The 16,436-nt window shown below is 51.6% G+C and overlaps 7 protein-coding genes across 7 annotated transcripts; 5 read left to right on the top strand and 2 right to left on the bottom strand.

Moving 5' to 3' along the window:
* Positions 1–2,214: 2,214 nt before the first annotated feature.
* aspB (septin AspB) lies at positions 2,215–3,910 on the top strand (the record flags this gene model as incomplete). Its single annotated transcript, XM_025708796.1, has 3 exons — positions 2,215–2,686; positions 2,749–3,215; positions 3,275–3,910. 3 exons carry the CDS (start codon positions 2,215–2,217, stop codon positions 3,908–3,910), a joined length of 1,575 nt encoding a protein of 524 aa, XP_025563899.1.
* Positions 3,911–5,527: 1,617 nt separating this feature from the next.
* Positions 5,528–7,068, top strand: BO88DRAFT_404438 (uncharacterized protein). Its single transcript, XM_025706616.1, has 4 exons — positions 5,528–5,667; positions 5,726–5,743; positions 5,923–6,146; positions 6,200–7,068. Exons 1-4 carry the CDS (start codon positions 5,600–5,602, stop codon positions 6,748–6,750), a joined length of 861 nt encoding a protein of 286 aa, XP_025563900.1. The 5' UTR covers positions 5,528–5,599; the 3' UTR covers positions 6,751–7,068.
* A 302-nt stretch (positions 7,069–7,370) lies between these two features.
* On the top strand, positions 7,371–9,102 carry BO88DRAFT_275156 (putative mitochondrial carrier protein). Its single transcript, XM_025702388.1, has 3 exons — positions 7,371–7,875; positions 7,973–8,270; positions 8,327–9,102. The coding sequence occupies exons 1-3, from the start codon at positions 7,654–7,656 to the stop codon at positions 9,073–9,075; spliced, it is 1,269 nt and encodes a 422-aa protein (XP_025563901.1). The 5' UTR covers positions 7,371–7,653; the 3' UTR covers positions 9,076–9,102.
* A 632-nt stretch (positions 9,103–9,734) lies between these two features.
* Positions 9,735–11,447, top strand: BO88DRAFT_404442 (uncharacterized protein). Its single transcript, XM_025706617.1, has 3 exons — positions 9,735–10,059; positions 10,149–10,388; positions 10,463–11,447. The coding sequence occupies exons 1-3, from the start codon at positions 9,980–9,982 to the stop codon at positions 11,172–11,174; spliced, it is 1,032 nt and encodes a 343-aa protein (XP_025563902.1). The 5' UTR covers positions 9,735–9,979; the 3' UTR covers positions 11,175–11,447.
* Positions 11,150–12,816, bottom strand: BO88DRAFT_487540 (thiamine diphosphokinase). The gene is made up of 3 exons (XM_025712548.1): positions 12,523–12,816; positions 12,382–12,461; positions 11,150–12,184 (listed from the first exon to the last, which is right to left on the bottom strand). The coding sequence occupies exons 1-3, from the start codon at positions 12,659–12,661 to the stop codon at positions 11,486–11,488; spliced, it is 918 nt and encodes a 305-aa protein (XP_025563903.1). The 5' UTR covers positions 12,662–12,816; the 3' UTR covers positions 11,150–11,485.
* A 263-nt stretch (positions 12,817–13,079) lies between these two features.
* Positions 13,080–13,959, bottom strand: BO88DRAFT_443435 (ankyrin repeat domain-containing protein; the record flags this gene model as incomplete). Its single annotated transcript, XM_025710020.1, has 2 exons — positions 13,876–13,959; positions 13,080–13,819 (listed from the first exon to the last, which is right to left on the bottom strand). Exons 1-2 carry the CDS (start codon positions 13,904–13,906, stop codon positions 13,080–13,082), a joined length of 771 nt encoding a protein of 256 aa, XP_025563904.1. The 5' UTR covers positions 13,907–13,959.
* A 448-nt stretch (positions 13,960–14,407) lies between these two features.
* On the top strand, positions 14,408–15,492 carry BO88DRAFT_338878 (coiled-coil-helix-coiled-coil-helix domain-containing protein; the record flags this gene model as incomplete). Its single annotated transcript, XM_025703001.1, has 3 exons — positions 14,408–14,609; positions 14,753–15,131; positions 15,201–15,492. 3 exons carry the CDS (start codon positions 14,408–14,410, stop codon positions 15,490–15,492), a joined length of 873 nt encoding a protein of 290 aa, XP_025563905.1.
* Positions 15,493–16,436: the final 944 nt, after the last annotated feature.

Below are 16,436 nucleotides of genomic sequence, written 5' to 3' on the forward strand. Positions count from 1 at the left end.
GTAGGTAGATAGGTAGGTAGGTGATATCTTATTCTGGGGGGGGAAATACTTATACAACCCCCTTTTGATGGAAGTAACATTTGGACGTAAATTTGGACGTAAATTTGGACGTAAATTTGGAGAGATGAATGAAATTCGGATCGACTGGACTCAAATACTATCTCTTTCGTAGTAGTGCTAGAACCAACCGGCAACTTCCTATGGTGTGACGCCTGCTTCCAGACCGTTGGGCGAAGCAGCAATGATTGGCTGAGGAAGGAAACGCCTTGACTGCAACTTACGGCATACGTTGTTATTCCGGCCCCGACACAAGAGAGTCAGTGTCCATTATGGGTATTAGTCGGTGGTATTCTTCCTCCCCCCCCCCCTGACTGCTTGCCGTCCCGCCCGTTACGCGGTTACGCATGGAAATACAGGCTAGTCTGCTTTTGCTTTGCTCCTCCCGAAGGAGAGAGGTGTTGTTGTCCCGTGCGGTGCCAGCAACCTTTTCTTTTCCTGCCGGTTAGCTTACCTACCTACCTACCAGCTGCTTCTTACGCCCGATTATCTGTATGTCGTTCAAGACAGGTGGGTGGGCTTGCGTATAAATGGCCCATCGGATGATACTTGCAGGTCCCAGATGATTCGCACCGGACACACAAAGCAGCATCCTTCCAACTAATAATAGCCCACCCGCAGCGGATCTGTCTTGGAAAGCAAACCTGGGAGTGGTTGCCGTCGACCCAAGGTCCGGTAGATTGAGCACTGTGCAGGACACACGGGTCAGGAGTTCAATTTATCAGGCTTTCCTGATTGTACAGCTCCAAACCTCGCCCTCCCAAAGTGGAATTTTCCCATTCCCGGATGTGCATCCTATTAGATAGATAGTCAATGGCTCCAGGGTTGGTTGGTTGGTTGGATTCGTTCCCCACGATCTTACTGACTTCGTACTGTAGTACACCTGACCCCCGGGAAGAATGGTTTCGCATCTCTTATTAAGCTAGTGGTGTCCAAAAGATCTCGAGGGACTTTAAGTTTGACTTTGGGGGATTTTCTTATTGCTTTTTTTCATTATGGACATGTCCGGTAAGAAAACAAAAAAATCACTGGTCCTGTTACTAAGGTAGTAGGTAAGTACAGTAGTGACAGTTAGAATACTCCAGGCTAATTAGTTCGCAATGGAGTTCCGAGTGAAATAATGATGACCATGGAGCCGTTGTACTTCGGAATGTCGCGGTACTAGATAAGTGTGGGAGGGTGTAAACAAAAGGTAACGCTGGGAAAAACCTCCAATTGATCATAGATAGAGAGAGGAGGAAAGTGTCATATTTAAAAACCAAACGGTGTGCAATCAAACAGGCCATTGGGGAAATAAAATAAAAGTGGGCGACAGGACAGCAGGACTAAAAGGATTGATTAACTAGTTAGCCTGCCTTCCCATACAGTCAAGTCAGTAAGTTAGGTTAGTTTAGTTTTGGAGCAAAGTAGAGAAGAGAAACCAGAGCCCCCCCTTTCTTTCTCGGACAGGGCCACCAAACAGTCTGGCTCCAACGACTAAACCACCCCCATCACTCCGCAGGTCCCAATCGCTCTCCCTCTTTCCCCTGTTCCCTCAGTACGTATTCACTTCTCTCTTTCATCGTCCTTTTCATTTCTTCTCCCCGACTTTTGTTTTTTTTTACCTGTTTCGTTTCGCATCATCTCCTCCACAACCTGCTTTTTTAGCTGTGTTTTTGAGATCCTCCTTGGGTTCCAGCCATAATCCCATCCCCTTTGAACTGAACCTCACCCTTTTACCGGTGAATAATAGTATCCAGGTACGCAGGCTGGCTCCTCTATTTTCTGGCCCCCCTCCCCTCCTCCTCCCTACCTTCTCTTCTGCATCCCCACGGACCATACGTGGAATACGGTTATCCTCCACGTTGCTGCTTCGATTATTGCAGCTTCCAGACCTTCCCCTTGACTGCTTCCTGCAAGGACTTTGTCGCTAACGAAGAAGGTACTACCTGTTCAGGGGAACTTCCTCATCGACGCTCGCTACCACCTGCTTCCTCTACGCTCGCTTCCCATATTACCTGCACACCCTTCACTTCCACAATGGGTAAGCTTGTCGCCCTGCACCCTTCCTTTCCTCATCAACCTGCGATTTGAAAGAAACCACCCCCCTTTTCTACCTGCCACCAATTCTCCCTATCGTGTCCGAAACCCGGCATCCTAGCGCGTTGTGATACCACCATGGCACGTTCCAGGAACCGAAGTGCGGATGGTCGCTCTCAAGGAGATTCGGAAGCTCCTCCAAGCTTCCTCCAGAAGGGCTCGCAGAGACCGAAGCGCCATTCGTTTTCGCCTGCCCTCGATCGCTTGTCTTCCGAAAGTGAAAGACAGGATGATGAACCAGTTGCTGACTCTGCTTCGCACAATGTAGCTACACCACCCCCTGCACCGGTTGCCAATGGCACGCCCGTTTCGTCCTCTCCCCCCAGCAGCAAGCCCAGTTCGCCCTTCGTTGAGCGCAGTAACCCAATGGGCGCGGGAAACGCTCAGACCGTGAGCTCCAAGGACCCCAAGGCTGTTGCTCAAGCTGCTACGGATATGAAGAATGTCGTTCGCCGGAAGCTGACCGGCTACGTTGGTTTTGCCAACCTTCCCAACCAATGGCACCGTAAGAGTGTCCGCAAGGGATTCAACTTCAACGTGATGGTTGTTGGTAAGTGCCCAACAGGCGGAACCACGCACAGCTGCAATTTGTTCAATCTAATACGCCACTAGGTGAGTCCGGCCTCGGAAAGTCGACTCTCGTGAACACACTCTTCAACGCCTCGCTTTACCCTCCTAAGGAACGCACCGGCCCCAGCCACGACATTATCCCTAAGACCGTTTCTATCCAATCTATCAGCTCCGATATTGAAGAGAACGGTGTCCGTCTCCGCTTGACCGTGGTGGACACCCCCGGATTTGGTGATTTTGTTAACAACGACGACTCGTGGCGCCCGATTGTGGAGAACATCGAACAGAGATACGATGCCTACCTGGAGGCCGAGAACAAGGTCAACAGAACCAACATTGTCGACAACCGCATCCACGCTTGCGTTTACTTCATCCAGCCCACTGGCCACTCCTTGAAGCCCCTCGATATCGAAGTCATGCGCAGGTTGCACACCAAGGTCAACCTGATCCCTGTCATCGCCAAGGCTGACACTTTGACGGACGAGGAGATTGTGGACTTCAAGAAGAGGGTAGGTTGATCCCCTAAATCCATTCCTTTTGTATTGTATGCTGATGCAATCACTCTCAGATCTTGGCCGATATCCAGCACCACTCCATCCAGATCTTCGAAGGCCCCCGCTATGAGCTTGACGATGAGGAGACTATTGCCGAGAACCAGGAGATCATGTCCAAGGTCCCGTTCGCTGTCGTTGGTGCCAACTCCGAGGTCACGACCCCTGATGGCCGGAAAGTGCGCGGTAGAAGCTACCCTTGGGGTATCATCGAAGTCGACAACGAGGAACACTGCGACTTTGTCAAGCTGCGCCAGATGCTGATCCGCACCCACATGGAGGAGCTCAAGGAACACACCAACAACTCTCTGTACGAGAACTACCGCTCCGACAAGCTTACCCAGATGGGCGTGGCCCAGGACCCAAGCGTCTTCAAGGAGGTCAACCCCGCTGTCAAGCAAGAGGAGGAGCGTGCCCTCCACGAGCAGAAGCTCGCCAAGATGGAGGCAGAGATGAAGATGGTCTTCCAACAGAAGGTCGCAGAGAAGGAGAGCAAGCTGAAACAGAGCGAAGACGAACTATACGCCCGACATCGCGAGATGAAGGACCAACTGGAACGGCAACGTCTGGAGCTGGACGAGAAGAAGGCGCGCCTCGAAAGCGGGAGGCCAATCGAAAAGGAGCCGAAGCGAAAGGGATTCTCGCTTCGTTAGACGCACGCACGCATGACTGGTACCCCGATGCCTTTGCCAAGGGACTTACATCAAGGACCACCGAGGTTACGGATGGTCGTCGGAGGCACTCAGGTGGTTTTATGTTGATTTCTCCACGACTCCCGATTGACCGCACGCTCTTTCTAACCCGCCGCCTCTTTTCTCTTGTGTTTATTTGTTCTCACCCCCACACTCCCTCAAACCTCTACTTTTCTCGTATCTGCTTCCAGTAATGACTCTATTATCGACCGGGTGGACCGCAGAAGAAAAGACAGCCTTTGTTTCTTTTTTCTCTTCTTCAGCCGAAACCAACCACCAGTTGGGGCTTGACTAGGAGATGTGGCCGGAACACCGGAGCTGAATCCAGCTTGGTGATAATGTCTGGATGCTCCCGTGCTTCTGGTCGTGGAATCGCAAGACGACGCACGGGGTGACGGCCTGGAAGACCGCTTTGGGTTCGGAATTCACTGCTTCATGTCCACCATTCGCTTCTTGTTATGTACTTTTGCCTACGCTATACCTTGTTCCCGTCCGATTTCCTATTCCCCGTTGTGGCCTGGTACTCCTACTTTTTATTTCGTCTTCGGTACACTTTATTATTTTTTTGCCTCCTTTACACCATTTTAGTGAGATCACCCACCCCTGACCATCTTTTTATTTTCTGGACGTTTTTCCTTGTTCCTCTGCTGTTTCTGTGCGCTAGTTGTCAATCTGAAGTGTTATTGAAGAGCGAACGATACGATAATGGAAGCGGGAGGTGTATGAGCGAAGAAAGCAAGACGAAGCTGAAGGTGCTTCGATCGGTTGTGATGTATTGTTCCATGGCCATCTGGGTGCGACAGCAGAGCTCATTCGACGCAAGGCGTATTCAGTAAGAAGCGTGTAGTGTGGATATATGTCTACTGTGATATAGTAATTTCAATTCAAAACAATCGAGCAGTATCCAGCTCAACACCTAGAAATGAGAGTGGGGGCAGCTTTGTCGCTCACGATGAATCTGTAATTCTACTCGTATCAAGAATAGGATATTAGAGTATCGTCTGTAGTTGCTCGTGTTTTGGATACTGTTGGATGCTTCATGAGGAATAAATTTTGCTAAGCATGAAAGCCCTCAGTGATCGAAAGATCCAATCAGTAGGTTCAATCAATAATCCGGATACCAACCAACAATTACCCAGAATAGAATGCACACGACATGGGGAAGAGCTCGCCTGGATCATGACATCGATAAGCTTTTTCCCACCGACGGTTGTGTTGCATCATTGCGGGCGGGCGACGTCACGGGAGTGCGGCTGATGCTCGAACGAACCAGTTGACCGAGCGAGACTACTAGGCTGAGTAGGACTAAAAGTAGTAGCTTCTTCCCTCAGCTGGCAACTAACTTACTCTCTCCAACTTGCACCAGAACCGCCGTTCGTTCCCTTCAAGGCCAAAACCCACCGCCGTCCCCGCCCAGCCTCCCTTCCCAAGTGGATATCCATCTGCTTCCACCGCTCAATTAGTTTCCCCGATATTCTTTCTTCGGTCCTTCTCCTCCTTTTCCCTTTTCCTTCTCATCTACTATTGCTGTAGGCTGCTCCAGTGCCGCACCGCCGTTCCACCCCCGGTATCTCGGCCCTTTCTTACTACTAACCAACGACCCTCCCTACATTCCTGCTTCTTCATCCGACTCCCGAGAAAGCGATCGCAATGGCCCCTGCTCCGCCCGCTAATCTGCCTCTGCCTGAGAGACTCAAGGCTTTGGCTCAAACACTGCAGTATGTGTCGCATCTCCCGAAACTGACGGCTGGTACTGACGACGTCTCCTCTACTTAGATTTGCTTGGTTCGCTGGGTAGGTTATAACTCCGCCCTATTTCGCACTGCCTGTTCTTTTTGGCGACGTTTCATCATACAAAAGAATCACGGTCTTGGGCTTGTCCATGCTTGTCCAGCCGGACTTGCCCATCGACCATCCCTCGCCGGCTCTCGCTTTGAACGGTCGGACCGAGCATATTCGCTAACGCATCATAGGCATGTGACGCTTCTCCTTTCGGTTTTCCGCTATGTCTTGTCCTACATTACGTTCAACTATTACTCCTCGTCGGCACAAGTAGCTTACCGCCTTGCGTTTGTTTCCGCTGCTGCGACATACGGAATTGTGGTGTACAAGGGACACATTGCCCGTGGCCGTCTCCAGGGCAGTGTTCCCAACATTGCGCTGAAGCTGGCTGGTGATGAAAATGTCCAGTACCTCGGTAAGTGATGGCGATCAAATAGCGAAGACAATGACACTAATAAGCGTAACTAGGTATGGCTTTGGTCTGGCTCTACTCGCGCCAGATCCCGTTGGCCCTGCTTCCTTTCAGCGTCTACTCCATCTTCCATGTTGCGACTTACACTCGTGCCCACTTGATTCCCACCATTCAGGGTCCCGCCCCTGGTGCCCCGGCCTCTCCCGCTTCTCCTAGCGGTCCTAAGCCCGCCGCCAGACCTTCTCCCTTGGCCGATACCATTGGACGGTTCGTCAAGCAGTACTATGACGCCAGCATGCACCTCGTCGCACAGCTGGAGATGTCTCTCCTCTTCCGCTTGGCCGTGGGCATCCTCACCTTCTCCAAGGGTAGCTTTGTGCTGTTCTTCTTCTACCTGGCCTTCTTCCGCGCCAGATACTCCCAGAGCTCCTTCGTGCAGCAGGCGGTCCGCCACTTCATCGCGAGAGTCGACGCTTCGGTTTCTCACCAGAGCACCCCCCCTGCGGTTCGCCAGGGTTGGGAGTCCTTCAAGGCTGCCGTGGGCCAGGCCTACGAGGCTACGGATCTCAACCGTATGAGCTCCGGTGCTGCGAAGAAGCCCCAATAGAGGGCCATCAGGATTGTTCAGGACGTTCAGGATTACAACGGAATTGGTGAACTGCCCCGTGATTCTACGTGCATAGGATTTTTGGGAGCCGTTTGTTCTGGACACCGATCATTGAGACTGATGTGCCAGTAATGAATCTCTATGGCCAGCAATGTCGCCCTGGTCGAGGAGCACGGCCCTTTGATGAACAATAAAGGTTGTGAATAGTGGAGGCGAGACGAAGCGAGATTTGGGAGTACATCCGGGATGATACTTTTGATTGCTCGGGGGGAGAACGCGGAGGAAGGTTACGTGAAATGTCTCAGCAAGTTTTTTCTGTCCTTGAATACGTCTCATTGTTATATATTCCAATGCGACAGTATAATGTTAGTGGCTGTCGTACTCTGCCTTCCCACCGGATTATGAGGGATTAGTAGGATCCGGATTAGCCTATGGAGAGCGTCGGCGTCCGGCGGGTCCGATTAGACTTCCGATCGAGCGCGGAATTGTGATGCAGTGGCCACGGCTCAGTCAGCGCGTAAGCAACGCAGCGATAGGCGGATTGCCCGGCGGAAGCTTTAAGAGACAGATGCCTGAGGCTGCCATTCTAACTCGGGCGGCGGAGAAAACAGGAAACCGACCGAAATTTTGGGGCCTCCCGGACGCTGGCGATGATGCCCGAAAGATCTTTTTTATCATCGAGAGGTGCGATGCTCCCAACTCCCCTCTCCCGACCAGTGTTGGCAACATAAATTCCCCCGGAATCCACCTTTTCCTTCGCCTTGCTCTACGCCCAACTCCTCTCGACTGTCATCCCATTCTTGTCCGGGGTGGCGTCCTTCCGTTAAACCACAGTCGCTCGCCGCATCCCAACCCCCGTGGTCTGGTCCGCACCACGATCCGGTGGGTTGCGGTATCCTTGCAATGAGCTTGACCTCGCGCGTCTTGGGCCTGTTCACGACGACAGAGACACCGTCTACCGATCCCCCTTCTCCTGCGTCGGCCTCTCAGTTTCCCAACGTTGCTCCTGCTAGCAGTGACCATGTCTTTCATTCCGCCGGTCCGATAAGCGCATCTAGCGACCATAATGCTCAGAAGGCTACGTCCCTTGCGGACGAGGAGGAGCCTCGGCCTCCCTATCTACATGTATGTTTGTTGGTCTCATGGAGTGCGACTGTTTGACAAGCTTTGTCTTGATTGGATGTAAACCTCAGCTGTAATCTGACCATTGTTTCTTGAACAGGCTATGCTGGCTGGAGGTACCGGTGGTACCTGCGGTGACATGCTCATGCATTCGTTAGATACGGTGAAGACTCGACAGCAAGGCGATCCCCACTTCCCTCCGAAATATACCTCTATGACCTCTTCGTATGCGACCATCTATCGACAAGAGGGACTCTTCCGTGGTCTGTACGGTGGTGTGACGCCGGCGCTGTTTGGGTCTTTCCCCGGAACGGTCATCTTCTTCGGTGTCTATGAGTTCACCAAGCGGAAGATGATAGACTCTGGGATCAACCCCAATATTGCGTACCTGTCTGGAGGTAAGGATGTTTGTGGCTTCGCCATGTGTGGGCGATACTAATTCGGTTGCCGCTAGGTTTCTTCGCCGATTTGGCTGCCTCCATCGTCTACGTTCCCTCCGAGGTATTGAAGACGCGGCTGCAGCTGCAGGGACGCTACAACAACCCGCATTTCAACTCAGGATACAACTACCGCTCGACCACGGATGCTCTACGCACGATTGTTCGCCAGGAGGGGTTCTCTGCCCTCTTCTACGGATACCGGGCGACCATCTATCGTGACCTTCCCTTCTCGGCCCTGCAGTTCGCATTCTACGAGCAAGAACAACGGTTGGCGAAGGAATGGGTGGGCTCGCGAGACATTGGACTGCCTTTGGAAATTATGACTGCGGTTACGGCTGGTGGAATGGCAGGTGTGATGACTTGCCCGATGGACGTTGTCAAGACGCGAATCCAGACGCAGCAGAACCCGGAAAGCTTGAGCTCGACCAAGTCGGCGGGTGAACCTGCGTCGACGAAGGAGAGCCCGCGCCAGCATACGTCATCGCATACGACGTCCAACCTGCGCACCCACTCGCGACCCATCTCGACGTCTGGAGCATCGACCTCGGTCGCGCCGCCCGGAGCTCCCCGTCTGGATACCTCGTCTTTCTTCACTGGCTTGAAGATGATCTACCAGACTGAGGGCATTGCGGGGTGGTTCCGTGGAGTCGGACCCCGCGGAGTGTGGACCAGTATTCAAAGTGGAACAATGCTGGTCATGTACCAGTACCTTTTGAAGAAACTGGAAGCTTACCAGGGGGTGGAAGACTTGAGCCCTTTGTGAGGGTAAGCTCCTGACTTGCATTGAAGATTTGACATCTGCGATCCGATAGAGCACTATCGGCGGGTGTCTGGGACACACGGTGGGGTGTCCGCTGTAGATAAAAAAGAGCGCACCACAACCGAAGCATGAGCGTGAGCATGAGCATTATAGACGGCTATATTGGAAGGGCGACCGGACGGGAGTGGTATGATTTTTACTTTGTTATTCCTCTTTTCTTTCTTTTCGGCTTCTTGTCTTCTAATTATTGGATTCCCATTCCCCTCCCGTCGTTTTCCCCGCATGTTGAGAGCTTGCATGATTGCATGATCGGGTGGTTGTGGTTCAGGGCGCGCATTTTGTGTATAGGAGGAAAGACATCATCTCATGTACGGATACTTTTACATTGATAGACATTAGACAAGGGCTAGTAATGAAGCATTGTATATTATTCTTCAAGAGAGAGAAGAGAGTTTGAGTAGAGCCAGAGATTGTAACTAGCAGCAACAACAATAACAAAGCGATCGACAAAGAGAAACCCGCCAGTTGCCGAGGGGCGCGGAGAGCAAAAGTAAACAAAAGCCGGATGCGGTCAGAGCAGCAGCCGGACTGGATTGGCTCCTCCGCCGCTGTGACCTCACGAGATGCTCGCTGAACTGCGACTGATTCACTCCCTCTCTTAGTCTGGCTCTGGTTACTACTCGCTGGTACTACTACTCCTCCCCTGTTCGCCTGTCTCTTGTTTACTACCTTACCTTGTTTACCTTTCCCACCACTCACTACTACTACTTACTTCCTTCTCCCTCCCTCCCTATCTTTCCCTATCTATATACCCTTATACTATCTACCCACCCACCTATCTTTATCCCTTGCACTTGTGCCACTGGTCGCATGGTCTAACGTGGATCCCGTACCCGCGCGAATCGTCATGCCTACCGGATTGCCTTATTTGCAGAAACTGCGCAAGCCCCAACTTGCAGAATGGGCTGAACTCACTGACCTCCAGGAGTAAGCAGCTCCCCATGTCCATAATGACTGGCGTTGCGCCGTGCCGCGCGCGCACACCCTCTCCCCTCTCTCTTCTAACAAAGCAATAGCTATGAGGACCTCACCAAACCAGACCTCGCTGCTGCCCTGGACAGCCATCTCCAAGCCAATGAGTCCATCTTCAAAACCGATGCGCGTCTGGCCGATTATTACCGGCGACTGTCGCAATCCCCGCGCGTGTATTCCCCCACCAAGAGAGCCCCCAAGGTTGAAGCCTCTCCAACGCCGGATGAAGCTCCTCGATCTGTGCGCCGCAGGCAGGTGAAGGCCAAGGTGGAGCGCGAGCCTACGTATGATACCCCGCGCACGATAACCTCTCACTGTCGCGACTGTTTCTTGCCTTAATTTCGCTAACTTCCCACAGTGAAGAATCCGAGCCCCAAACCCCCGGACAGGTGGTGGGCGTGCAGCTGCCAACGATGTCATCGCTGGTGTCGGAGCTACCGCCCTCGCCGGCCGTGGTTACCGACGTGATTGATCGCCAGACAGCCGCGTGGGGCAAGTCCGTTAGCGAACTGTGGTCGGAAACGGGTGTGCACGAACGCACCGAGTCGCTCCGCTCCAACCTTAGCAGCGTCAAGGCCTTTGGCACGTTGATATTATCGGTCGAAGCCCTTAACGTGTTGCGGGCTGTTGTGCCTTGGAATTACGTGGGCACTGTTCCCATGCCCCCGTGGACGCATCTCTCGGACTTGAAGATCGCCATTCCGGACATTTTCATTCTGGTCGAGGGGCATTTCTGGGCTGTTGTCTCGCTGTGGGCGCTGATCAGTGCGGCGCTGCCCTTTACTGTCGCGTACTTTTTCAATCTGAGCTTGCAGGCTGCGCAGGCTGGGTCGCAGGCTCGTCGCGGTCGCGCTGGTGTGCATGCGAGCTTCGATCCGTTGAGCTTTTATATTGCTAAGGCGGTTATCACGTATTTGGTCTACACGGAGCAGTTCACCTTCTGGGGTGCTTATCAGGGTTTGACTATTGATCGGTTGGAGGGGTCTGTTCCTTGGGGATTGAATGGGGCGTTGGCGGGCAGTGCTATTGGAGTGATTGGGACTTTGTATGAGGCGATTCTGAGGAAGTGATGTATAGTTGGCAGCGTCAGCGGCAGTGGTGAGTGGACAGAGTACAGATGATGAGGGTTAGAGGTGTGATTGGGGTGTTGACTGATTAATTTTGACTTTTGGCTTCGTTTTGGTTTCTTCTATCCAAGTTCTCCTTGGTTGTTTCGGGTCAGGGCGTATCAGCGGACTGGACTGCTGTTACTGCTATGCTTCTTGAGGGCGATGGGCGCTGTAGTATTGCTTGATATGTTTAAGTCTAAATGTTAGGATGAATGAATACCAACATCTATACCACCATCCACCAACCCAGCAAACAAACCATATAATATAATCTAAAGAGATGATGATGAACGTTTAAACCTCCCCGCCAACTCCACCGTAAACAACACCGCTCCCCCAGCACTAACCTCCACCTCCTCCGCCCGAATATGATTACTCGTACTAATCTGGCCCCCGATCTCCGTTTCCCAGGATTCCACATCCCACTGGAATCCTTTCGTTGTGATTCGCTCCGGTCCAGAGAGTGGGATAATGCCGACGTTCTCTTCCAGTAGATACTCTTCTTCCTTCCCTCCCCCGGAGGTAGTAGAGATAGAAAGATCAGCCCTCTTCACCCCAGGAGTGCGAATCACATTCTTCCCGGGATGTAAAATGAACGTGATACTTTCTTCCGAGACGAGATATAATGCGCCCTCATTCCCATTCCCATTCCTATTTCCTCCGGAAGGAGAGGAAGGAATAGTAGAGTTAGAATACAAATGATGTATCTGCGAGAAAGCCTGATCGACGCGGCCGCCGAGACCGCCGAGGATTAGTATTGACAAGCTATCACTTTCTTTGTATTTATGGTGGGTAGTGGATGAGGATGATGATAAGATTTCGGCAGTATTGGCGCGTATATACCGCAATGCTTTGGTGAAATCGGTACTGTAGTCGTCGTGGTGGTAGATCACGTTTACCCCGTGCGACTCGTAGTGGGACTTTATTGTTGGGTGGATGGAGTCCAGGTCGCCGATTATGGTGGTGGGGTGCTTTAAGTGAATTAGTATCGTTTCTTAGGATTTGGTGGTGGTGGTGGTGTGAGGAGGGTAGGGTAGTATTGTATAATACAATATATTACATAGATGTGCAAAAGAAACTCCATATGAATGCATAGCATATTCATATACAGATACAGGGGTAGTAGTTATAGCCCAGGGTATGTGCATACTGAAGAGGGTATACATACATCTACATCCTCTCTCCCCCGCGCTTTCATCATCTCGTAGAAGTGGTTGGCGCCACCGTCGGCGCAGACGGTTGTTAGTGCTATCTTCTTTTCAGTATTTATCTTCCGGTATAGCATCTGTGTATAGAGTGTGGTATATACCATGCTGTTGTAAAACATCATAAGCTCTCTCGTTGATTGGATGGTTGAGGATGAGCAGGGCGTAGGGACTCGAGGGAAGGCCTTCTTCCGTTCGGAAGAATTGGGTTGGGTCCCAGGTCATTATCTTTGTAGGTGCCATGGATAGATGGGTGGGTATATGAGTAGTTTCAAGAGGAGATATATGCAGATGAATAGATTTACTATTGTTAGTAGTCGGTAGTTAGGTTACTAGGGAGTGGAAGATAAGATATGGTGGGGTTGAGAGGGGTGTGTTTGGGTCCCGCGAAAATTTGGTAGAGTTCGGTGATAACAACTTTTTCCGTTCATAGGAGTGTCCTTGGGGTTCTGATGCTGATATAGTTTCTTGATTAGTAGATTAGATACTAAATGTGCACGCGATCACTACTGCCCCTCAGTGACCTTCTATTATGGATGACTAAATACTTCCAGAGAGGTTATTGGTGGTGGGCTTGCATATCATTCAGTCATAGCATCATCAACTACTTACAAAGTACTAGTACTATATGTGAGAATAGGATTGAAAAGAAATAGTTTCATCAATACTCACACTCCTCCAACCTCATCATTATTTCCAAATGTCCATACTCCGCCGCCCACACAAACGGTGTCTTCATAAACGAATCCACCGAATGTGCATTCACCTCCTCGCGATCCAACAGCAACTCCACAATCCTCTTACTCCCAGCCTCTGCCGCATAAGACAGCGGTGATCGCGCCGTCTCATCACTCCACTCCGCATCAACATCCTCATCTGCGAGCAGCAACCGCACAATCGCCTCATTCCGATACTCTGCTGCATACGACAGTGCTGTTCGCCGGAAAATGTCTACCTCATTCGGCCGAACATTCCTGTTCGCCAGCAAGATCTTCACTAACCCCTCGTCCTGCTTCTTGGCTGCCCACACCAGCGGCGTAAAGTAGAAGTAGTCCAGCATGTAGCTGTTGAAATCGCCCCGCTCGAGCAGCAGCTTGACAAGCCAGTGGTTGCCGTATTGGGCTGCGCATACTAAGGGGATCTTCCAGTTGTTGTTCTGCACGTTGACGTCCAGGTCTTTCTTGCTAAAGAGAGCCCGCGCGAGTTGTCGCGATGGACCCTGGTCTTTGGCCAGGATGTGCAGGAGGGTGTCCCCGTTGGCTTCCCGAGTCATCAGCTGCTTGGAGGATAGTCGGTGGATCAGCTCAGGGGCGGAGAAGAGGAGCATGTATTGCTCGACTAGTCTGCAGAGGCCGAAGAGGAGGAGCAAGATCTCCAGTGGGACTTGACTGGGGATGCTGACTGTGAAGCATTAGTGATTATCGATGTGGTATCATCCCGTAGTGTAGAAGCCATACTAGGTGCCATCATCTTCTGTCCAGTATACATCTTGTCTTGTGTACTGTGTAACCTGGATATAGTCAAAATTGTAGATCGGACTGCAGACCAGAGTAGACAATGAACTTCAACAGACTCAATACATACCCTCCGGGGACATCTCTCTTATCTGCATAATTTCAGCTCAACTACTCGGTATCACCAGATGACACTAAAATGAGGAGAAGCATCCTATCCATGCAATTCAGCACTGGCAGCACCAACAGCGTATCGCGCCCACCTCTGATTGGTCAATTCGGGGCGGACCAGCAGAACAACCCAAACAGGCAAGAATACTCCTGCCTGAGGCATCAAGCGTCAAATCGAGGTGGTGGAATTGGTTTGCATCTCCATCTCCATCTCTCATCCCCGTCCACCTCCATCCACTCCCATCCGTCGGTTTCCCGCCCAATTCATGCCGCTCGCCTCGCGGTGATACCCCCCTCCTCTTCCTCTCCTCTATACCATCACCTCCCTTAATTGTCAATCCCAACTTCCCCACTCTCACCCGCCATGTTTCGCTCCGCACCACGAGCTATCCTCCGCGCACCGGCCGTCGCAGTCCGTGGCCCGGCTGCCAGACGATTGATAAGCACCAACACACCCGCCGACTCCAAGCCGAGGAGTTGGAAGAACACCGCTGCCCGCTTGGGTCTGGCCATTGGCGCTGTCTACTACTACAACACGAGCCCCTACTTCGCTCAAACCCCGTCCTGTACGTTGTTGCCGTTGCCCGTTGCCGCTGGGTTTTTTCCCACCGCATGCATGGCGGTTCGCCGTCATGCCTCGGAAGAGAGAAAGAAATCTATCACACCATCCCCCTTCCCATCAGACCAGTTCAGCTAGCTAATGATGCAGTCTCTCTTCTCTCGCAATCTAACTCCGATTCCGCCGAAGCCGAATCTTCTCTCACCATCGACTCCATCAAGCCCAAGATCCGCGAACAGAAGCAGAAGAAGCCTGCTCCCGCTCCCACTCCTGCTGCCCCCGAAGCCCCTCAAGATGATGCGCAACAACCCTCCCCCGAATCTGCTTCGATGATGTCCCCCGAGGAGCTTGAGGCCGAGGCCGGCCAGGAAGGCGCCTTCAACCCCGAGACCGGCGAGATCAACTGGGACTGCCCTTGTCTGGGCGGTATGGCTCACGGACCTTGCGGTGAGGAGTTCAAGGCTGCTTTCAGCTGCTTTGTCTACTCCTCTGAGGAGCCTAAGGGTATCGACTGCATTGAGAAGTTCAAGTACGTATACTCATTTCCGAACCATAAGCATTGAATGCATTACTAATGCGGGGAACCACTACTCAACAGGGGCATGCAAGACTGCTTCAGACTACACCCCGACGTGTACGGTGCTGAGCTCGAAGATGACGAGGAGGCTGCTGCTGCTGCTCCCGCTGCTGCTGCCCCCGAGGCTGGTGACGAGCAGCCCGTGACCGCCGCTCAGATCGAAGCTGCCTCCCACCCCGAGGAGAAGCGCGCCCATGCACAGGAGATCAACGCCCAGACGAAACAGGAACTCGCCGAGAAGGGTGAGCTGGCTGAGGCGGAGACCTTGGTGCCCAAGGCGGCTCATGATGCTGTTCCCCAGACGGAGAAATAAGCAATGAATATACCATATGGCAGAGTTTGGAAGATGCAGCATTGGAATATCGAAGAACAGGAAGCATATGTGATTGAATAAATAGAGAAGAATGTTGGGAGATGTATAAGATCGGGCAAGCCAGTGTATTACTATATGCATGCATGATTTCTTTTTTTCAGCTCATATTTATACCCGCTCGTCCACGCTTCTTTCCTATTTCTCTTTCATTCTATCCTACGTTACTCTGTTCGGTGATATCCTTCTGCTCTTCTTTACCTCCTCTTCTCCTTATCTCTGCTCCCATCTCCAGTCTGACTGACTCTGACTCATCTCATTGATCGATCTATCAGCATCTCCGACCATCTCTATATCCACTTTTCCTTTCACCTTTTTTCCTTGAGTCACACTGTATCTAAGTAACTGCCCCCTGCACTGCACCTGCACCTGTACTTGTACCTTTTCTTTTTCATGTTTAGCATCTCGGTCCAAAAGAGAGGGGAGAGGGAGAACGAAGTAGATTGAATAGACATAGATGATTTCTTTCCATCCTTTTTATCTCTGGTTTAAGGTAGTAGCAACTGATGTACATTCTGATTTGATATGAGATGATTTCTAATTTTATTGGCTGGCTCATGCGAGTGAGTGATTGTGTAATAGGATGTTGCGTTTCCAGAGCAGTAAGTAGGAGAGGTTACGTCTCATCACAACACGTCTATCTCCCTTCTGCACTAGCCAGCTGGGATTAGCCAGTTGGAGAAGAGTAGAAGAAGGGAGTAGGACGGAATATAATCATGCCGTGCCCAGGGAATCTCTTCTATCTCCCTATAACAAACCACTGGCAGTTGTTCTGTGTCGGGAGGAACCACACACAGAGTAAGGAATGATCACTGTGTTGAACAGATGATCTGTTTGCTATGCTTGGGAATGCATGCGACATACCCATTCACTTCCACATCACATCG

This window comes from Aspergillus vadensis (genome assembly GCF_003184925.1).
Source record: "Aspergillus vadensis CBS 113365 unplaced genomic scaffold BO88scaffold_9, whole genome shotgun sequence".
NCBI classification, from domain to species: domain Eukaryota; kingdom Fungi; phylum Ascomycota; class Eurotiomycetes; order Eurotiales; family Aspergillaceae; genus Aspergillus; species Aspergillus vadensis.

Coding starts and splice junctions, on each gene's coding strand:
- BO88DRAFT_404438 (XM_025706616.1), top strand. CDS start 5,600: ATGGCCCCTGCTCCGCCCGCTAATCTGCCTCTGCCTGAGAGACTCAAG. Junction 6,147..6,199: donor TGAAAATGTCCAGTACCTCG/GTAAGTGATGGC, acceptor AAGCGTAACTAG/GTATGGCTTTGGTCTGGCTC.
- BO88DRAFT_275156 (XM_025702388.1), top strand. CDS start 7,654: ATGAGCTTGACCTCGCGCGTCTTGGGCCTGTTCACGACGACAGAGACA. Junction 7,876..7,972: donor CTCGGCCTCCCTATCTACAT/GTATGTTTGTTG, acceptor TTTCTTGAACAG/GCTATGCTGGCTGGAGGTAC. Junction 8,271..8,326: donor TATTGCGTACCTGTCTGGAG/GTAAGGATGTTT, acceptor GGTTGCCGCTAG/GTTTCTTCGCCGATTTGGCT.
- BO88DRAFT_404442 (XM_025706617.1), top strand. CDS start 9,980: ATGCCTACCGGATTGCCTTATTTGCAGAAACTGCGCAAGCCCCAACTT. Junction 10,060..10,148: donor GAACTCACTGACCTCCAGGA/GTAAGCAGCTCC, acceptor ACAAAGCAATAG/CTATGAGGACCTCACCAAAC. Junction 10,389..10,462: donor AAGGTGGAGCGCGAGCCTAC/GTATGATACCCC, acceptor AACTTCCCACAG/TGAAGAATCCGAGCCCCAAA.
- BO88DRAFT_487540 (XM_025712548.1), bottom strand. CDS start 12,661: ATGGCACCTACAAAGATAATGACCTGGGACCCAACCCAATTCTTCCGA. Junction 12,462..12,522: donor TGATGTTTTACAACAGCATG/GTATATACCACA, acceptor AAAAGAAGATAG/CACTAACAACCGTCTGCGCC. Junction 12,185..12,381: donor GGGGGAGAGAGGATGTAGAT/GTATGTATACCC, acceptor ATTCACTTAAAG/CACCCCACCACCATAATCGG.